The sequence below is a fragment of the Alosa alosa genome, chromosome 10 (assembly GCF_017589495.1).
Source record: "Alosa alosa isolate M-15738 ecotype Scorff River chromosome 10, AALO_Geno_1.1, whole genome shotgun sequence".
In the NCBI taxonomy this organism is placed as follows: Eukaryota; Metazoa; Chordata; class Actinopteri; order Clupeiformes; family Clupeidae; genus Alosa; species Alosa alosa.
The window spans coordinates 14,177,139-14,199,126 of record NC_063198.1 but is presented as its reverse complement, the minus strand read 5'-3'; the positions used below and the strand labels follow the sequence as shown (position 1 = coordinate 14,199,126).

At 42.1% G+C, this 21,988-nt stretch overlaps 2 protein-coding genes across 4 annotated transcripts; one reads left to right on the top strand and one right to left on the bottom strand.

Moving 5' to 3' along the window:
* Positions 1–3,104: 3,104 nt before the first annotated feature.
* LOC125302515 (solute carrier family 2, facilitated glucose transporter member 11-like) lies at positions 3,105–9,887 on the top strand. Its single transcript, XM_048255731.1, has 12 exons — positions 3,105–3,175; positions 3,488–3,586; positions 3,941–4,101; positions 4,235–4,359; positions 4,568–4,697; positions 5,240–5,388; positions 5,559–5,752; positions 6,554–6,664; positions 7,041–7,142; positions 7,339–7,414; positions 7,689–7,816; positions 9,171–9,887. The coding sequence occupies exons 1-12, from the start codon at positions 3,152–3,154 to the stop codon at positions 9,363–9,365; spliced, it is 1,494 nt and encodes a 497-aa protein (XP_048111688.1). The 5' UTR covers positions 3,105–3,151; the 3' UTR covers positions 9,366–9,887.
* Positions 9,888–21,916, bottom strand: patz1 (POZ/BTB and AT hook containing zinc finger 1). Of its 3 annotated transcripts, XM_048255730.1 has the most exons (6): positions 20,527–21,916; positions 20,082–20,145; positions 19,011–19,182; positions 16,102–16,266; positions 14,126–14,344; positions 9,888–12,961 (listed from the first exon to the last, which is right to left on the bottom strand). In XM_048255730.1, exons 1-6 carry the CDS (start codon positions 21,789–21,791, stop codon positions 12,495–12,497), a joined length of 2,352 nt encoding a protein of 783 aa, XP_048111687.1. In that variant the 5' UTR covers positions 21,792–21,916; the 3' UTR covers positions 9,888–12,494. The 3 variants fall into 3 exon arrangements, 2 of the variants coding, with proteins under 2 accessions (XP_048111687.1, XP_048111686.1); XR_007194918.1 differs by lacking the exons at positions 14,126–14,344; positions 16,102–16,266 and having other exon boundaries at positions 9,888–10,568; positions 10,861–12,961; XM_048255729.1 differs by lacking the exons at positions 14,126–14,344; positions 16,102–16,266.
* Positions 21,917–21,988: the final 72 nt, after the last annotated feature.

Below are 21,988 nucleotides of genomic sequence, written 5' to 3'. Positions count from 1 at the left end.
CACTGTTGATTATCATTAATTACGATATGCTGCAATACTCAATGCTTTTATGAAATTCTATTTTATGATGATGAAGACAATATAAAACTTTCATATTTTGTAAAGGTTAAGGCTTTATAGCCTTCTAGCATTTTGTGTTATTTGCCAACTTAAGTCAAGACATCTCATTACCGTTACTCCAATTTCTCATTACCACTCATTTTAAAAGGTAATAACGTAATGAGAAGCTGAGTTGCGGTAATGATGCAGTGATGATCTTGATATAAGATGACCTGCTCCCTCTACTAGTCAGGTTCACCTAACATCTAGTGTTCTCTCCACGAACGTATTTCTCACCCTGTTGTTAAAAGGGGTTAAAACTATTGATGTGATACCGCTTTGTCCTCACTAGATGATAATCTTTTTCAGGCTTAGCCTATTTCATGTTAAGTCTTCTTGGATGTTTGACTATTGCCAATTTACTGTTTTATGTACAGGCTTTTGCCTGGTCCCTTGATATAATTTTGCCCCGATTGTCTGGTCTGCTCTGTACTGGCTCTGTCTTTTTAATTGGATTCTGTCTGTAATTGGTGCCAAGTTTACTTGCATGGCACACCACAACTCAGGCATTAAGACCAATGATAGTGTTTTAATCAGTTGCTTGTGGGTTTTTTCTATCTCTTGCCAATCAGTAATGTCATGTTTTCTTTTTATTATACCAGTGGTTTTCACCATGGCAATGGAGGTAATTATGAGAGCATCATAATGGGTTGTCAAATGGGTTGTTGGAGGTAAAAGGCTGCAAGGTGGCACTCAGTTACCTCCCATCTGAGCCTATGTGGATGACATGTCCATGCTCAATGTTGGCCATGTATCTGTCAGCTCCATGTACCCATAGGCCAAGTTGAATGACAGTCCAAAATGGATAACGAGAATATAACCTAGCAAATGTAGAGGTGTATCTAAGAGACGGAAACTAGTGGAAGAATAGTTTTATGTTGATGGAAAGGTGATTCCGTGTATTGTGAAAAACATGACAAGTTTAGGCAGGTGGTACAATGTAGTTGGCCAGGAGCAGAAAAGAAGAAAAGACTTTGGTCTTGGTACCAGTTGGAAAGTGTGGGGTAAGTTTACAGCACAGTAGAAGAGACAGATGGTAACCAGCTTGTTTTGAGAACAAGAGGAGCATACTAGATGTTCAACAACGGTGCCTCAAGCAAAACAAGGACAATGGATGAACTAGCATGATGTAGAGAAGAAGATCAACTGGAGAACGCTGGCTAGCCATTGTGGTAAATCCCCTTCCTGTAACACTATAAAACAGTATGCCTTCCACAGCACACCTACCCCCCTCTCCCACCTCGCCCCAACATTCTAAATCAATATTGCTATGTAGCATAGTAATGTTATACACCATTTGAAAGCTTGGACTCTTGGGAACACATTCATGACAACCTTTGGCATGTACAATCTGTATATTGCTTTACATTGTCAGATTAATCTTACTATGTCTCAATTACTGTAAATGTATAAAAAATGCCCTCCTCCTCCTTTGGTGCTTCCCTACCTTAGCTGCAGTGTTTATCCTTAGCAAAATAAGTAGATGCAGAATATTGGGTATTGAAATATTCACAGGAATCCATAGACGGTTAATATTCATGTTGTTTTATTCAATATTAGTTGTGCAGAAGATGTATCCATCTTATACACACCCATTATTCCATATTTTGTGTAGTCATTCTATATCAGAACCTCTGACACACAATCCAAATAGTCAAGAACTCTCAGAGGTACTACAAGAAACCTCAGAGTTACCTTTCATTTTTAGACCAGGATTATGCTTCTACACCAAGAGGTTTCCACACAATAAGGCTTTTATTGTCACCAAAAGTCCTATGGGGAGTTTCCATAGGGCATTTTACAAAACGCATGAGCATACCTTGGCAAATAATGGTCTAATGTCCTGATTTTCATTCTATATTGATCTACTTTTGCACACAGATTCACAAGACCTGGTGCTAGGCTCAGTTGTCTTTCTAAGTCACATCAAGTGACCTAGAGGGCTGGAATGTGGTCATTCAGAGGTGCTTGTTATCCGGAAGAAAGAAAAATATTCTAGCCTTTGTAACTCTGTGCCAGTACATCACACCATTATTCTGAAACTACGGGGTCTGAGCTTTTTAAAGAGGTCAAGCATTTGATGGTAGGCCAAAATAGGTGGGAACAGTGTCCTCTGAAGTAGGCACAGTGCAATGTCGGGGGAAAAGCCTAAACATGACTCATTCCAGATCATGTTAATGTTTTTAATAAATTGATGTGAATGATAGCAACTTAAATTTGTATTTTTTAAAAAAAAAAAAAAAACATCAGTCTTTATCAGAACAAAACTGTGAAAGACATAGCTCAGATTTGGCTGGGGACAGCCCATTTTTCAGGATTTCTGAATTTCAAATTTTTTTTTTTTGATAAAGAAAAAACATCTTAGAGCCTAATGAATTACATACTGTATCCTTTTACAGAACAACTCCTAGAAATCAATCATCCAGTCAGTTTTGGATTATACAACTTTCATTCATTGAAACAATCCAATGACAGGAAATGTATGTTTCTGGTAGAATGCCCTGCATGTAAAAAGTGTGTCTACAGTAGACTGTGGACACCATAATATTCACAGCAATCCCTTTGGCAGCTGCAATTGAGGAGGGTATGGTAGTCCCCTGGTTTCACCATTTTGTCTTCCATTCTGCTTCCTCAGCTTAACAGCTTCCTAATTATTAAAAAAACATCCTCTACACAACCTTTCAAAAATGGTTAACCAAGACCGTGATGTCCACATATTACAGTAAGAGAAAAGTGTGTAGTCACTGACACAAGACAGAGCTTAAGCTGCCGAAAACCAGTTTCATCTGGGGCATACCTGATTAGCTTCAGCTTTAGCTACTAGGGACCAAAACCAAACCAAAGTTCTTGCAGCAAATGTTTGACATACACACAAGCACTCGGTTTGAATGGTTTGCCCCTCCAGCTTGATATGATTAACCTGAGTCTGGTAATCAGAAAGAGGATATATATATATATCCACAGCTGGAGTGAGCCTCCTTGTCTTGACTGGCTTCAGGTAAACACACTCCTAAGATCCTTTTTGGAATCCTCATCCACAGAATCCAGAGCCATGAAAAACAATCTACAACAGCTGGTGACAGGCATTCATGCATTCTATTCACAACACTTTTTCAGTCAACTTGGTCAACAACAAACTTATCAAACTTATTCTCTAACATCAGCACGCACTACAACATTAATCTGGATTAACAATTTTTTAGTGTGGACATTAACCTACAAATTTATTTTACAGTTTTACTATTACACTGTTTTACTATTACTCTTATCCTTCAGTGATGAGTGTGTGTGTGGTATAACATCATTGTTTGGACTAACATGGACTGGTATTGTGAATTATTGCTTTGAATTATTATTTGTCCAATGACTGGAATCTTGTCTCTTTCAGACCCAGTACTGGAGGCTGTACTTGTTGACAATAGTCCTGGGAATTGGCGGAACACTCCAGTATGGAATTCAAGTTTCTATCATGACTTCACCTGCTGAGGTTAGTCTCCTGCACATCAACACTGCATACTTTTCTTTCAAAGTTAAAGCAACACAATGTAGTTTTTTACCTTGAAATAACACTTTCAAATTCATATTGATGCTACACCGACTTACAATATGGGGAGCGGGGAGGAGCATGACTCTTTTCATCAGAATTGGACTGATAGGATACCTCCCTACCTCCTTAAATGGGTGCCCACTATGTCGAAAATTGACAAAAAGGGGAATTTCTACATTGTGTTACTTCAAATAGCCATTCTAAAATGTCGACTCACGTCTGTTCACACCCCTGACATAACATGAAGTTAAACATTCCCAGCAGTGTAAAAAACATGTTTCCGTCTGCCTGCAGCACATCCAGAGCTTTGTGAACCAGACATGGCTGGGCAGATACGATGTCCCTGTGGGAGAGTCCACCAACACCCTCATATGGTCCTTCATGGTTTCCACTCTGAGTCTGGGGGGCCTGTTTGGAACAATGACCTGTGTGAGCCTCTCAGCGAAATATAGACGGTCAGTAGAAGTGCCTCCCCTCCATACCAACCTGCACACTTTTTTAAAGATGTGGAAATAATTTTACAGTAATTATCCAGTGAAGGACTGTTCATACTACATGACTGTACTGTCTCTGTAATAACTCCTGCAGGAAGACCTGTCTGCAGATCAATAATGTGGTGGCCATCCTTGCTGCTGTGATGATGATCCTGAGCCGAATGGTGAAATCCTTTGAGATGATCCTCCTTGCCAGATTTCTATATGGATACAATGCAGGTATGTGTAGTCATATTTGAACATTTACATGATTCAAACCTTTTCTTTTTTGCTTTCCATCTCAATGTCCTTCTGTCTTCCTGTTCTTGTCTTTTAGTTGTCTAGTCTAGTTCATGTTCCTTGTCTCTTTTTCCAAGATGGTTAGGTATTGTTAAGTCTCCCCTTATCTCATTCTCTGTGAACTTCATCCATCAATGACTGTGTTTAGGTCTGGGGATAAATCTGCACCTGATGTATTTGGGTGAAATCGCTCCTAAGAGGATGCGTGGCTTTCTCGCCTTGACAAGTTCCGCCTATCTCAGTGTTGGAAAGCTATTGGGTCAGGTGATCGGCCTCAAGTGAGTCTTTCTCCTGACTGTCTCTCTGCCAACTGTCAACTGTCATACACACAAGCACAACAGACATGCATATAGTCTTATTTATTAAGTAGACACCACTGAGGTGTCTACTTAATAAATGAGACCATATGCATGGAAATCAGATGGTCTTATCAAAAAAAGTCCACAATACCTTTTAGACAGCTCGCCATTCATACATATGACATGTGATACAGCATGAAAGCCTGTGTTGCCCCTTTCTCATAACTTGCCTAAAGTGTAACACACTTGTAAATATTTTGCTGAACTAGGAGGAGATTTTTCACTTGTAATATCCTTCAGGGGTAATCACTGCTTGTTTCTAGCTGTTGTCAGTCATTAACACAAGGCACATTGGGTAATAAATGACACACTGGTTTTAAAAACAAACGCAATTCAGGGTCTGCATTGCTTTAAACAGCACAGTGGATTTAGTGCAAGAATACTTTTGTATTGAATATGTGCAAGGCACTGGTCTATCTATCTATCTATCTATCTATCTATCTATCTATCTATCTCCACAGAGAGCTGATGGGCACAGAGGACATGTGGCCGTATCTGCTGGCCGTGAGCGGCCTGCCTGCCATCCTGCAGTTTGTGTCCATGCCGTTTTTCCCAGAGGCTCCGCGCTACCTCTACATCGACAAGGGAGATGAGGATGGCTGCAAGAAAGGTGAGATTATCTACTTACCCTCAGAGGTAGAACAAGGAAAGAACAAGGCTATAAAGCCTCACAGGTTATGAAACCATTTCTTAAGTCTACCTGCCTGTCATTCAGGTCCCATAGTAATGATATTCATGTGTATGTGTGTGTGTGTGTGTGTGTGTGTGTAAATATTTCAGCGCTTCAGTGGCTGTGGCGGGAAGATGATGTGAATCTAAAGATTGAGATGGAGGACATGAGGAAGGAGAGGGAGAGTGCCCAGGTGACACAGACCAAGACGATGCTGGATGCCCTGCGAGATCGCAGCGTGCGCTGGCAGCTGATGGCAATGCTGATTCCCTGTTCTGGTCTGCAGTTCTGCGGCATCAATGCGGTAAGTAAACAAATGCTGTCCATCACTCCAGTCAATCCACTCCAGTCATGTTGATTTGATTTGCAAGAATGTTTTAATGCTCAGTCTAAGCACTAAGTGTACTTTTCATTTACAGTTGATTGAATATGACACAGAGTGTACCTTTTTTGTATATTTTTGGGACTTTTTGCCTTTATAACAATAGGATAGTGGAGAGACACAGGAAGCAAGTGGGAGAGAGAGATGGGGTGGTGTCGGGACAATAACGCAGGCTGGAATGGAACCTGGGTCCCCATGAGCACTGAGAAGCAAATGTGGTACGGTGCGCCACAGCTCCCCCACAGAGTGTGCCTTTAAGTTTAGAGTTTGGCTCTTTGTTTGCAACTCACTGGTAAGGTCAGGCAGGAGTTATTGGTCAAAACATTCCTCAGTTGAGGACCGAGGAAGAATGTAAAATATTGGTCCATTGGATCATAAGGTCTCCAAATAAGGAGAGCAACATATTGACAAGATTGGCCAGGAGTAGTATGGCATCTGTGTGTCTGTCTCTGTGTGCTGTACTGGTGTATTAAAGGTGTAGCTTTAACCCAAACAACTTTTTGTGAAATACAGCAAAGTGTGTGTGTGTGTGTGTGTGTGTGTGTGTGTGTGTGTGTGTGTGTGTGTGTGTTGCGAGCTGAAGTATTAACAAGACTGCTTGCTGTTCTATTGTCTATTGTTACTAATATTTTGTCTATTAACCCTTAACTCTTTATGTTTTGTCATGTGGGATTGGGTGGGCTTTGGAATTTATAGATTTTCCATGTGTTCTTGTATTTACAGATTTATTTTTACGCGTTCGACATTTTCCGTGAATCTGGTGTCCCAGAAGAAAAGATGCATTATCTCGCTCTTGGCATTGGAGCCGCTGAAGTGATCACTGTATCAGCATGTGTAAGTAGCAAAAAATAACAACAGCACTTGATCAGCTTGTTACACATCTAAATAATTATACCTGGAAATTATACCTGGAAATTCCTACAAGCTAAACATTTTGCAATGTGTTGTTTCACATTCAGTGAGTTTGTGAAAACATGGGAGACACCAAATGGGTATTTGTACAGGACAAAGGCCAGATAGATGCCTCTGGATATACTATCTTTTGACTACGGTCAATTAAAGACGTTTCCAGGTTTTACTGAGTGCTGCATCTAACTCACAAAATATGCTATGGGGTTCTGTGCCTTCAGCCAACTCAACTCGGTCGGGTGAAAAAGTCGTCAACATGTGATAACGAATAACAGCTTTGTTGGTGTGTGTGTGTGTACAGGCTTTTATGATTGAGCGTGCTGGCAGGAAAAAGCTGTTGGGCTACGGTTACCTCCTGATGGGAGTGATGATGTCTGTGCTGACTGTCCTGCTGACCATCAAGGTAACATTTCTCACTGCCTTACTGCCACACCTTTCTTGGTTGAACTAGTTGTTTACTGTAGTGTTTTGTTATCATGTACAGTACAGTGCATATGGATCTGTCTATGCTGAATGTACAGTATGTCACAAAACAATTATATGTAAATTCACAGGTTCAGAATGCCCAACCTTACTATCTCTTTTGTCTCTTCTGATAGGATTGGTACCCCTGGTTGCCTTATTTCAACATTGCCCTTCTGTTCTTTGTCATCTGTATTTATGGATTAGGACCATGTGAGTATATCCTCTGGTTAAACGTTTAGCTGTGTAGAAAGTAGCAAAATGAGGAAATAAGATTGATTCAGATGCAGTCTTTCCTACCAACTTTCACAGCAATGTCACGGCACAGTCCATGAAAGGAGCAATGTGCAATTTCAAAGTCATAATGCCTTTGTGAGTTTGTCTGTAAAGTACTAATATTGATATTTGAAAGCTGGTGTTTCAACCACTAGTTAGAAGGAGGCCTTTCCTCCATTGATTGTAATCTGGTTTTGTGATTGGCCTGCAGGCGGAGCATCCATGTGCCTTCCAGCTGACCTCTTCCTGCAAATGTGGCGTCCCTCTGCATTTGCAGTTGGAGGCATTGTCAACTGGGGTGGCCTCTTCCTCATTGGGATGCTTTTCCCCTATGTTGTGGTAAGAACAAGCCATTTGCCTATCAGAAGGGGGCATTGCTTCACTCCTGAAGGATATTTCACAAAGGTGGAATTAAGAAATCCAAGATAAGTGATAAAGCGAGGTTTGACATAGCGTTGTCTGGTCATCCTAGCTCAACTCATATCAGTAACCCCAATCCAGGATGAGTAGGAGCGACTATGTTGAGCCAGGTGTAAATAATTCAGGATATGTGCGCGTTCTCATTTCTCCCCCAAAGAACTCACGGTTGGAATAAAAAAGATGCGAAATATAGTGTCATTCACAGAAAGTGAACAACCGATTTTGATATAGACTAACAATGAAGTAAAGTTTTCCTTTTTAAAATTGGGGAATCATAGCCTGGGTGTTCCCATGCTGCCTTGCGCTCGATTTGATTCACGCTGCTAAGGCAGCGTGGAGACCATGGAGCAAATTTTTGCCTGAGATAGGGGACCAATCACAGAACAAGGGGGAAAGCAAGACAATGATGAGCTATGCACAGACGCATTTGATAGACATCTGTGGCACCGAATAAACGGATCTGGGCATTTTTTTCAAATACGAGAAAATTAACGTTTGGTTCCCAGACCACGTCTCATTGAGAAGTGGTGGCGCTAGCCAGGCTAGGGGAATCATGGATATTTCTGTAAAACAGCGGGAGTAGGTGTGGTAGACCAACTGAATGCAAATTTATGTATGCACCCACCCACGTGTGAGTGCTTCCTTTTCTTGGCACGCAACATCATTAAGAAAGTGCTTGCCACTGAAAAGATGCACATAGTATGACTGTATATACCTTTACATTGTCTTTATAACCAAATTAGTTGAAAACACCTTCGAAAAATTGCCCCTTCACTTCCAATCAACTACTACAGTAGGCTATTCATTCTAAACAATGAGTATGTTAATAATTATAAGGCTACTATAATTAAAATGATAACCATATTAGGCAGACAATCTGCTGTGTTTTGCGAGTAAATACATGTAGCAAATAGTATATAAAGCTCTTAAAAAATTCCCATGGAGGTCTGATTTGAATGACAGCTCGCTGAACCAATAACACAAACATAATTAACATTAGAATTAACTAAGCCTGGCTGTGGACCAGGCTAGGTGCAGAGAATAAATCCCCATGGTAACTTATGTGCCATCTCTTTTGTGAAACCAAGTCAAGGCTAAATTCATCCAAAAAAAATCCCACCTTAATCCCTTATCTAGGTTTTGTGAAATACTCCTCTGTTCTGAGCAAGGCCTGTATGTTGTTAACGTTTAATGTTTTGGCACCCTGGCACAATGTTCTACATTGATAAGTTCAGACTTTTTCTGTATTAACTCATGTTTGTTTTTTGTGCAGGATGGAATAGGACAGTTCTGTTTCCTGGTATTTGTTGCCTACTGTATCGTCACTGCAGCATTTATGCTGTATTTCATCCCAGAAACAAAAGGGAAATCCTCAATGGAGATCACTGAGGAATTTAATAAATTGAACTATAAGAAATGCAGCACAGAACTGGAAAAGGGAATTGATCTGTTTGCAACTAAGCTCTAACAATCTACATGACAGCACTTGCAGATGTTTACGTATTTATTCTGTACATTTTAAATATTTGTAAATATGTTTCATTTATATTTTACCCCACACAGGAACAATAATTGTGGAGGTAACTGGAAGTTAATAATAAATTAAGCTTGAATTAGTTTGTTACGGCATTTTAAAACAATGATGCTGAGAGATATATGATTTTTGTATTTCAAACATTACATTACATTGGATCACAACATGTAAAGTAAGACATGCTTAAGTCTAATTCATATTGCAATGTGTTGAAAACACAGTTCAATTATGAACTCTCAAAGAGAGCTCAGTTTATAACCGGTCATTTAAATTTTACAGCTGCCATTTGCATTTGTCAGTTCTAATCTGTTGTAATTTTTAAAACCAGTTTGATTATCTTCCCTGGCTGTGTAACTGAAAACAATGTTTGTATAGTGATGACTAATCTGCTGTTGTTTTTGAACCATTATGGTGAAGATATACACTCAGGGAATGTTATAATAAAAGCCAACATGGTAAGAGTTTCAAATGCCATTTTATTTTATCCCAATCTCTGCAAATCGACAGAGACACCAGACTCCAAAAACAGTGTACAAAAACCAAACATCTATAGAAAAGTATGTTTATATTGAAATGTTCCAAAAAATTAACAAAAGAAATTGTGACGTAAAGAACAACCTTTCAAGGGACTGAATATCCAATACCAAACATACATATACAAATGTACATTTTTTTCCATGTGTGGATCACCTCGTACAAAAAGTGTCAATGCAAATCGCTCTACATGTGTTTGTGGTCTACCCTTGAAGATGACAGGTCCATTTCACTTTTGATTTTCCACCCATGGCTCAATCACAATCACTATTGGGAAGGCACTTTGCAAGACCATGAAAAATAAGACTTGGACGCCAAGACAGAAATAATGCTTCAACAGCTAAAGTATTTTAACATGAATGAAATCAGAATATTGATAAAAAATTCCAGTGAATCACAAGGGACAACAGATAAAAGACAAACCCTCCACCAGACAGACCAAACATCACTGAGAATGAGTCACGGGGGTATTTTTGAGGTCCCATGACATAATTTGCATGAAGTAGGGTTGAGGGCAGCTGTAAGTAACACCAATAATGACTGAACTGAGATGGCAGAAATTGAGGGTCATAGTTGATTAAGGACATTGAGCTGATCTGTCCCCTGCAGAAAGGGATCATGGGAAAAGGGAAGTGCATAATTAGTACATGAGCATCTGTAGAGGCCAGTGAATCAAAGTTGCAGTGTAATACATTAAGGGGTGGGGCTATCCTGGAGATGTGCAGAGGTTAGTGACCTTAACAACCCCACAGGACCTTTCCCCATAAACACACACACACACACACACACTTTCTTTCATGATCACTCATATACCATGTATGTAGAAATGCATACATGCAGGCAAACCCTCAAGTGCACCGCACACATACATGCAACTGGTTGTGCAATCACATACCTATCAGGTCCTGAATCAGGGTGCAGAAATGAGTGTGTGATTGCTTGACAACCGTGTGCACTGCATCTAAAACCAGAGTCAAAATCACATACTTTCCATCCAAGCCAACAAGAGCAATACAACTTTCCCCGCTTATGTAGATGTCTCCATTATTAAGCTTAGTCAGTTATATACATTTCATATATTTATATATATTTGTATGTGTGTGTTATATACACATGATTGAATCACAAAAAAGTAAAAGTATAAATTAAGAGGGAATGCTTGAAACTTCACTGAGTAAACACAATTCTCTGAAAAAAAAAAAAAAAAAATTTCAAAGCATAAATGTACAAAAGCCCTCTGGCTGATTTACATTCCGAGGGTAGACGTATGTACTACCAGGGACCACCAGACATACACTCACAAATACAAGCACGCTCTCAAACACAGTTACACAGTTCTCACACAGCCCTCATGTCATGTAGCATAACTTAGATAATAATGAACAGCACATAAATGTTTGTAACAACTCAATATATATACTTTTTCTTGCAAACTACAAAGAACTAGGGACAAAATAATCAATAACTTAATAAAATAGACTCTACTTTTCTTGCCAAAAATCTTTTAGTCAAACCTGAAATTGGTCCCTGTTGGATATCTAGAACTAATCTTATGAATAGTGTGACATTCAAACACACAGAGTCATAATGTTGTGGTATCAAAAGCAAAACAAAACAATCATACACAGCCAACATTGTGTTGTGGTCAGGAATTATGGTTCGCCCACAGAGCCCACTGGACTGTTCACCTCTGGGCCAAGCCATAGTCTCCGATGGGACGTGTGAATTATCTTAGAGCACTTTGCCAAGAACCACCATTATCATCATGTTTCCACCACAATCCAACAGCAGGCTGACCTAGACCACGCCAGGGGGGTATTCCAAGTATGTGGTTTAGTGACAAACCTCGGTAAGTTAACTCAGAGTAAGGGGTACACCTCCTAATAGAAGAGCTATATGTATACAATGCCATAGGGCTCTTGTTGTAGGAGTTTTACCACTTACTCTGAGTTAACTTACCAAGGTTTGTCACTAAACCACATACTTGGAATACCCCCCAGAAGAACATCAAAGTTCATCAACAACCTCCGAGCATCAGCATTCAGCATCAGTGACCTCTCTGACCTCTAGCACTCAAGGGTCAGTGAGCAAAGCAAGGGGAGTGGGGGAGATGAGGGCGGGAGCAAATCTGAAGCCTTTGTGGAGCTCCTCGAAGCTCCGTGTCATACCTTAACGCGCACACCGCATCAACTCCACAAGCCCAAAACAATAATTAATAATAATAGAAAAACTCACATAGCACATTTTCATTGCTATGCATATCACAAGACACTTACATGTACAATGAGAGTAAAGTGTTCAACCTGCCAGTGGGGCTTGGACACACCCGTTTAGCTGCTTTAGATAAGGAAAATAGAAGAATGCATATATGTACACTTCCATCCTACTCTGCTCTGAAAGGGTAGAAAATATTCAATGGCATCATGGAACACTGCGAGCGAGGTACAAGCGGCACTGAGGAGAGGAGAGGGGCAGCTATGGCAAGGCGACCATTGACCTTTGACATCGGGGCCTTTTGTCCTGCGCGTCTCACTTGCCTCCGGTCAGCCCACTGCCGCTCCCCTCGGAGTCCACCAGGGAGGACGCAAAGGCCGACTGCACGATCTGGAAGCCGAAGGACTCGAGCAGGGACATGTTCTGCTGGGGGGAGAAGGGAGAGCTGAGGGACGGGGAGGACAGGTCGCCTAGGCCCTTCCCTGCCCCGACCACCCCGTGGACCCGCTGCAGGTGCTTGTTGAGGTAGGACTTGGTGCGGAAGGCCTGGCCACACTCGCTGCACGGGTGCTTCCTGTCGGAGTCCGGGCCCTTGGCTTTGGAGCCCGCGCCCGCCGTGGATGGAGTCTCAGGGGTCCCGCTGCCTGCCCCGTTACAGTTGAGCCCGACTGCGTCCTCCTTGTGCGGTGACTTGAGCTCGGATCCATTGGAGAGCTCAGTGAAGGACGTGTCGGAGCCCTCCGAGTCCTGGTGGGGGCATTTCCCAGTGTTCTCTTGCCCGTCTGGGGAAACAGAGAAGGGGTGGGGGTGGGAGTGTTGGTGAGGTTTGGTGGATGGTGCAGAAAGAAGTGGGGGTTTGAAAGAGGGGAAACTCAGATGAGGCAAATGGGAAGAGCAATTCATCAACATAGGCCTAAAAGTCCCCAGTCTGCCCACTGTGACAGACAGATTGAAGGAGATTTGAGCACTTTCAACCGCAGGCCAATTCTCTACCGACCACTGTAGGCAAAGTGGGTAGCAAGTGTACAGGTGAAATGTGGGTAAAATGGGAATTTGTTTGGCTTGTGTCATTTCATTTATTAAAAATAAGATGACCTGATTTTTGAAAAATTACACTGCTTACAAAAAATTACTTCAAAACAGCTCGACACTGAGGAAAGTGCCCTCCATGAAAGAAATGTATGGAGGAAGATGGACTGACTAATAAGACTGGACAGACTGATTGACATGCATCCAACTGATCCGATAAATGACCTCTTACAATAAATATGTTGTTTACTACACTTGCAGGATAGGTACTTATTAATGTCTAATATGGCTACAATTACATAAGGTACATAATTCAATGATATTTTGCATTTTGGAACAACAAAGAACAAAAAGAGCTGTATAAAGGACCTCTGCAAAAAAATGAAAGGACATGCCACAAAGCATTTTAGATGTTTGGCTATTCCTTAGGAAATAGATTTTCAAAACCAACACAAAACCCAAAATTTCACATTGTCCAAATTCCTAACAATCTATAAATGTTATCATTTGCATTTGCCAAAGGTAATGTGAACATATTTACAAACACTTAATTTCCAACCATTGTCATTTTGAGGAAAAATGTACAATAATAAATATAGATCATTAAAAGCCATCTAGATTTTAAAAACCAGAATCATCCCCAAAAAAAACACAATCATCTCTGGCCTTAGAGAATTGCAGTGTCCTTTGAGTAAAGTTTGAGGGACAACAAATTTGCATTGCAGTCATCTCAACAGTGCTTGAGGTTCTAGGTGCCATTATTGGTGTAGCAGAGGACAGGACACTGGAAAGCTCAAAAGCACCAGATCAGAGCTGAGAGGCAGTTTGTCATGATTATCGGGATCTCACGCACCACATGTCTCTCCTGCGGGTCTCCTCTGCCCATCCCCCACCCCGTCTACCGGGCCCGTACTGACCTGCCACTGGCCCGTGGAGGCCCGGGAAGCCTGGACCCCCAGTAGAGCGGCACTCCCAGATATAGGGAGCCCCGCCGGGCTTGCCCAGAAATAGCTCGGGCTGCAGACTCAGGGCGGGGGGACCAGGCTGGGGGAGCACGGGGTGTCCGGCGAGCCCACGGAAACACCCGCCCTCTGGCTCGGAGAAGGTAACCAGCAGCCGGCGACTGCTGCAAAGGTCTACACACCGACACCGTCCCAGTCCAGACGGAGCAGGAGGGGTGGAGGGGAGACATCAGAGAGGCCAGGGGAACCAAAATCACACACCCCAAAAAAAAAAAAGAAAATAAAAAACACGCAGGCGACTGTACAAACCAGTTCAAAGTAGCGGTCATAAGTGACACAGAAGTTTAACAGACGTGCATGCCCCATAAGGGAAGGTTGCTAAAGTTTAACGAACAGTACATGGCCCATGGCCTACTCACTGTAGTCGAAATTCGGTCTAAGAGAAAGATACAATTTTAGAAAATGAATCTTTTTCCCCATATTATTTGCCAAAAGCCAGCAGACTCTCTGTTGGAATTCATTTTGTGTTTCTTCCACAAACAGCACCATACTGTCCCAACACCTCAGCAGAACAGCCATCTTTATTTCAATCTTTATCTCCTTTTCCCCTCTTTTCCCCTCGTAACTCAAACATCTACCACATCCTGCCCCTCCTACATCACCCAATCCAGTTTTCAATTAATTTCATCTGATCTTTACAAAGCCTGCATTACGTAAGTGTAATTATAGCACCATATCTTTTCATAATACCATACTAATACATTTAGCCTTGTTTAGCGGTTTCTCTCTCTCTGAAATAAACCAATGACACTTTCATAGCTAACGTTAGGCCATCGATTTATGCTACCCTATTACCATAATTTGAGACAAAAATGTTTTAACGAGACCTGTAAGATTTTAACCAGAGCTCAGACAACGTTTGCTTCCCCCCAGATAAAATACACTCTAGAGAATGCAGTTGGTTCCCAACAATAGGCTGCTGGTTTCCATGGCAATAATAATTTGAAAAAGGTCCATTGTACCCACATGGGGAAAAAAAACTGCACAGAAAGAGACAGATACATTTTGGAAATGGAGACAGCATCATGATGTCCAGAGTGATGGAAATGAAGAGAAGCATCCCAGCCATGCCATCTTATACACCTACACAGGAGACGGTGGGGAGCGCCAGCAACGCATACAACATCCTGGGACAGAGGCATTGTGCCATTATAAAGGAGAGGGTCTCACATGCAGTAAACCTAAAGACTGGTAGAGGACCTCAGTATGTCCATCAGGTGTCTGTGGACATTTATTGTCTTTTTTCACTGTCTAGTCTTGATAAAAAAAAAAATACAACTTGAACAGTAAGAGAACTTGAACAAATTTGGTAAGGAATTTGTTTTACTAGAACAGAACTCTGAATATTACACTGAGATGACTGAAGAGACAAAAGATCAGCACCAAAGTCTTTTCACTTACGGTTTTCAATTTGACCAATTAGATTTTCTTTTTTTCCAAAATATATTACGACTAGAACATTTCAGCCATTCCATAGTAGGGAACTCTAAGCAGTACAATGCCTAGGAATAACATTCCCAGGATATGATGCTTAAAATGCTAACAATTACCAGTACACCAACCATATCCCTAGAAAGCAGCAGTACCCCCAGAGGTAACATTAACTTCACTAATGTCTAACCAGAGCAGACCACAGATGACGGCAGCTTCCTAAAAGCGGCAGTTATGAGCGATGGGTCATGAGGGGTCAACAAGATAGATGAAGCGCTGGTCCCAACCCCACCGCACCGCACCCCACCCCACTGGTCCCCATTTGAAGCAACAGGCAAAGCAGCAACAGCAGGGCGAGGGGGCACAGAGAGCAAGCAGGTGACAGCACAGAGACATGAGTGCCTGGTGATACGGGTGGTTAAGAAGGACGCCCCGCTTGCCTTCCACTGCGCACTGGCGTCCCGTGTAGTAGGGCAGCGTGGCGTGGTGGGCTGGCAGCTCGGCGTGGGGCTCGGGGAAGGCGTGCGTGGGGGTGGGCCCCGCCGGAGGTGCCGAGCCATGGTGCGTTTTTATGTGCACCTTAAGGTAGGAGGCGGTGGAAAAACCTGAGGCCAGGAGAAGAACACAGCAGAACACACCGGCACAGTTGCATACGAGTGTGAGCATTGGGTGTGTGTTACTGGACTACACACATTTCTAATGTATTCCAATAGCCAATGCGGCCATTTACAAAATCAGCTGTTTCGTTATTGTCTTCACCAAACACACATCAGCACTCAACACACACATGCATACCATACCAGGTAAGGCAAAATGTGCATCACACTTTATCAACTGTAAACTGTTCTGTTAAATTACTTACAGAAACAAAATGGTTTTTTTAATGAAAAACCACGAAAAGGAAAAAGTGGCTATGCAACCCCAGAGGCTATATAGGCTAGAGGTACTTTCTTCAGCGGATGGTCAGACAGCTTTGGCTTTTCACCAATCAGAAGCTTGGAGAAGCTGAAAGTAAAGGGCATCCCTTCATAGTATCAGTTCAAACAGGCCGGCTGGGAGGGAGGGGATGGAGGGCGGGGGGTTGTTTTCAAACGCCTTCTTTTCTCAGCTTGACAGACATGTTGTTCTGTACAGGAGTGAGCACAGCAGTGGTTCTAGAGCTTCTATCCTAGACAGAAATAACCAATCTAAATAATCAACTGAATGTATTCAAGCACAGACAAGACAAGGATTTCATCAGTACTCATATTTTCATGAATACTGTCTGCTGGTTCACACACTCTCCCATCATTACTTTCTGAATGAATGAGGCTCTATGCCTTTTACGCTTTCCATATATTAAAATTGGACTGCAGCTATGGAGTAATGTCCAAATCACAGTCACACTGATATTCATTTCTTTTTGTGTATTATCAGTGAATAAGCCAAGCATGTACCATGTCTACAGCTCTGTCATCATGTGGTCTTTGCATCAGAAAAGGATGTGGATGGTGGAAGATAAACAGTCATAAACTGTGGATTGCATTGACAGAGAATTTAGTGAAAGTGCTACCTTCCTCTTCTTACATTACTCATAGCTTTGTTAGGAGTCCGGACCCCCAAAAATATATGACCACACTGTAAATCGCTTAGTGATTTATGCCACTGACACCATTTCCAAATTTACTATCGTATATGAAAACCATGTCAAAAAAAACATCATGGAAAAAAAAGACCTAACCTACTATTTTACATGAAAACCATGTAAAAAAAACCCCATCATGAATCTACTGAATTCACATCTACTAAATTCATCAACCAGCATATGAAATCCCCATCAGTAGTAGTATCAGAGTATGAAATCCCCATCAGTAGTAGTATCAGAGTATGAAATCCCCATCAGAAGTAGTATCAGAGTATTTTGTGCCCATAATAGCTCACTTCAGAATTATTATCTGTATAGACCCTTTCAACAATAAAAACAAAAACAATGCTTGACGTTCTATTTGGGCCCCAATCTACTTCCTCTGCATTAAGATAACATATGGAATGTTAAAACGGAAGTCTTGTGGGGCCAACTATGATGCTGATAATGGAACTCTCCTGAAAGGGTCCATAACCGAAATCTGACCCAAGATTTCTGACAATTCCACTACAGTGCACTCCCATGAGAACACTGAGGTGCTGAACACAACAGATAATGAACCAGCATAGAGCAGAAATAAGGCATTCCAGGGAAATGTCATCACAAGATCCCAGAGTAAAAAATAATGGGCCTTGTTTGGATATTTGCATTGCCTACGTTGAACCATCTTCACTGAGCCATCGCTTACCCATCTTCACACGGGTAGCTATAAATACATCTGAATTCTCTTAAACGTGCTCTCTCTTACAGGATGTGAGATACAATCTGTAAACTTCGCACCTTTCCCTTTAATAGAAGACAGTTGATGAAGTGCTGTGAGACTAAATCCACTTGCACAGAGAGCACTGTGTGTATTGTGACTTGACTGACTGATTTTTGAAAAGCTACAAAGCTTCTATGATACCATCTGAATCGATAGGTTTATTGATTTCGTTGGCCTGTCCATCATGTTCACATCACTTTACCGATGCCTTACAAAACTGAGACATGTTGCGATGGCTCACAACTTCAAATGTATATTGTACTGAAAATCACACATTTGAAGCACATATTTTTGTTCCTTAATGTAGGGCACATACATTCCATAGTTAATATTAATATAAGTATTATTAATTAATATAAGTATCTTCTATCCTCTTTTTTTTTGCTTTAAGGCAGATGCAGATTGACCTCCACCGTAGCGTAGCTGCCAGCATGTTCTAAATCCACGTTATGTCTGCGTTCAGGTACAGACCTCTTCAGCTTAATTTAAAAGTCACAAGTACATTGGGGGAAGCAATTCAAGCAGAGATGAAGTAAGTGTAAAAAAACTGTGGTGTGAGGGAGTAAGATATGTCAGTTCAGTTGTGTGAGTCGGCAGCCCTGCATGTGTTTATTTGTATCCATGAGTAGCTCCACAATACCTTAGTTTCTTTTTATCATAGCATACACATGATTCGAATGCAGTTTGTGTGCCGCAGACAAATTGAAATGAGCCGCTAGTTGAATTGGCATTTGTATTTTGTACACCATTAGGAGGGGTTATATCCTTGAATGTGCTTAAGAGTGAGAATTCACCTCGCATCTGGGGCATCCTCTCAACCCGTTATTTATGGAGCAGAAGGCTGCCATTGGGAGTGACTGTATGCAAGGGACATTCCTGAATCCATGTGTTCTCACCTTTGTTGTAGGTGGTGAGTAATTGTGTGTAGAATCATTAAAAAGGTGCATGAGGAGAGTTCCTACCTTTGTTGCAGATAGAGCAGAAGTTGTGGGGACCCTCGCTGTGTTTCTTCAGGTGGTCAGTCATGTAGGCCGCCCTCAGGTATTTGCCACACACCTGGCAGGGAATCTTGTCCTCATGGCATGCCAGGTGAGATCTCAGCCGGTCCCGTGTGGCAAATGAAGCATTACAGATCTACATAGCCGTAACACACACACACACACACACACACACACACACACACACACAAAAGTCATTCAAAACGGATAATTACCCCATTACAAGGCTTTGTATGTTTGATCCATCACCTTAAGACTAGCTAATAATAACTACCAGCTTGAACATGTAAGCACCTGTTACTTCTATACTCTTTGCTGAGGGTTTAAGAAACTAATCTTATATACAGGGTTTGCCTGTTTTGAACTGAGACACCTTTTACTTTTATATTTACAATTACAATTTAGCAGACCCTTTTATCCAAAGCAACTTGTTAATATTACCAGGGCCATTACCCCCACAGCAACTCAGGGTTAAACAAGGGCACAACAGTGGAAGCTGGGAATTTAACCCACACCTTTTCAGGCTACTGCATGCTAACCCAGCTCCATGCTACCCCCCGCCGTATATCACTACCACCGCTGCATGAATGAGTCAGCATGACCTTGGCTTGAGAACAACAACAGAAGCCAGTAGTGGAGTGATAATTGGAACAATTCCCAGCTGGCCAATAACGTGTTGAGGCCGAACTGATTACTGTGAACTTAAAAAGTCATGATATCATATCCCTGTTTTGTTAAGTTCTTTGCTGCTCCCTCCAGCAGCCAGGACTGTGCAATCATAGCCCTTCTCTCTAAATCCCCACAGCCCCTCTCTTCAACCCTGGTAATAACATGGTAACAATAACAATGGCCTGACACAGAGGTATGAAATGGGTGCAGACTACTGAGGATTTTAGATTAGCTGTGATATGTTTAAATGGATTTCACTCCGAAAATAGTAATCAGACCAGGTTGGGTCATACTCCCATCAATACCCCTGGAAATCTCCCGGTAATATTTAGTGTCAAACTCCGACCCTGAAAGAAGCCTACTCACCTGGCACTTATGGGGTCGCTCTGTGGTGTGCACCTGCTTGATGTGTCCATTCAGGTGGTCAGGCCTAAAGGTTTCAGGGGAAGGTGTCAAATAATTTATTTGAGTCAAGTCCACAAACTCACACCTAGACAACAGCATAAGCATATCCTACATTATACAAAAATGCAGCAACACAAGTCATAATAGCAATATAACCATACCAGCATGGCAGTCTCTAAAGCATCAATTTGTACAACTTAAGAACATGTTTAAATCTATGAGGAGGGGAAGCCAACCAATTTGACAATTGAACCTGAATACTTGGAAATAAAGAATTCTGGAAATAAAGTATTACCTACCTTACAAAATAATGCTCAGTCATTCCATTCCATAACACCAAAACCAGCATACCATAAAGACTTAACAGTACTAAGAAGTCTGACTGATGGAAGGCTAGTTCACTCACCTTGAGAAACCTTTTCCGCAGCTCTGGCAGACGTACGGTTTACCCACCGAACCATCATGAGAACGAACGTGGTATGACATTCTGTCTTTCCGTTTGAAGCGCAGGCCACACACAGGGCAGGCGTATGGCTTTTCGCCGGAATGAGAGAGTTTGTGTCTGTTCAGGTGATAAACATCACGGAAAACCTTCCCACAAATTTCACAACCAACATGACGTCGTGTTCTCTCGCGTTTACGGCTGTTGTCGACGGTGCTGTGAGTTGGGACACCATTCTCCATCATCCCCCCATGCGAGTGTGCTATCAAGGTAGGACCATCCTCAAGACCTAAACCGTCCCTTTCGCTCAGTCCACCGCTAGTCGCTCCCGCTCCATGCTGCGCTTCATGACTCCTCAGGAGGTCAACTTCCGTAAATATCTTCCCACATATCCCACAAGAAAACATGTCAATTTCCTTGGTGTTGTTGTTATTGAAATGCATGGGTTCGACAGTAGTCACTTTCTTTGGCCGTCCTCTACCACGTTTGCTGCTGCTAGGGGACCCTCCAGGGAAGTTGTTCTCCGTGATCTCCGACGGAGACACGGGTAGCCTGTCGACGGGTTGTAAAACCGGCATACCGCACTGGGAGCTAACACCTGACATAACTGTATCACCACCATGAGCATCGGCAGCTGTGTGTTGTTGCCCGTTGTTTGGATATACAGCGCCATTGGTCACTACTCCATTGCCATTTGACATATTAACGGGCACAGAGAAAGACGGATCCGCGTTCCCTGATGTCCTGAAAAAGCTGACGTCCCCTCCACGAGATGGAGGGACAAGGATCTGCACATTGGATTGTTTGATCACCTCCTGACAGATCTCGATGACAGACCTCATTAACAAAAACTTAGCCGCTGTCATCAGCTCGGGGAAACATTCCAGACGGACCACGATCTTAGAGGTATATGCAAAGTCCAAGATGTCTTTAAAAACTTTGGGATTGATTGTATGCATCTCCAGCTCTTTAGCTTCGCCGTCGCCTTCCGTCTGACAACTGAATACAGACTCGAAATACTCGCTGCACGCCGCCAACACCGCCTTGTGGGCAGGGAAGCTCTCCTCTCCTACACGCAAGATCACATCGCAGAACCTGCCTCCATCTTTTCTCTGTGTGTTAAGGTTGTGTAGCATCTCGGCGCTATGCTTGCTCACCTGGTATGTGTAAGAAGAATTCCACGACTGTTCAGTTATTCGCTCCATGTCGTCTTTATATGCCAACGACATGTGTTAGCAAACGACACTGGACTAAGAAATCCGAAAATTTAAGAGAGCTTAGTACAAAGGGTTTAAGTAAATAAAAATAATCAACGACGACCACCCCTCTTCGTCTTTTTAGCATCTAACATGTTAGCAGAGGGAAAAAATGGCAGCCCCCCAGCTTCCTGTGAACTTTGACCTTTTTTTTTCAAAGAGGGGAGGGT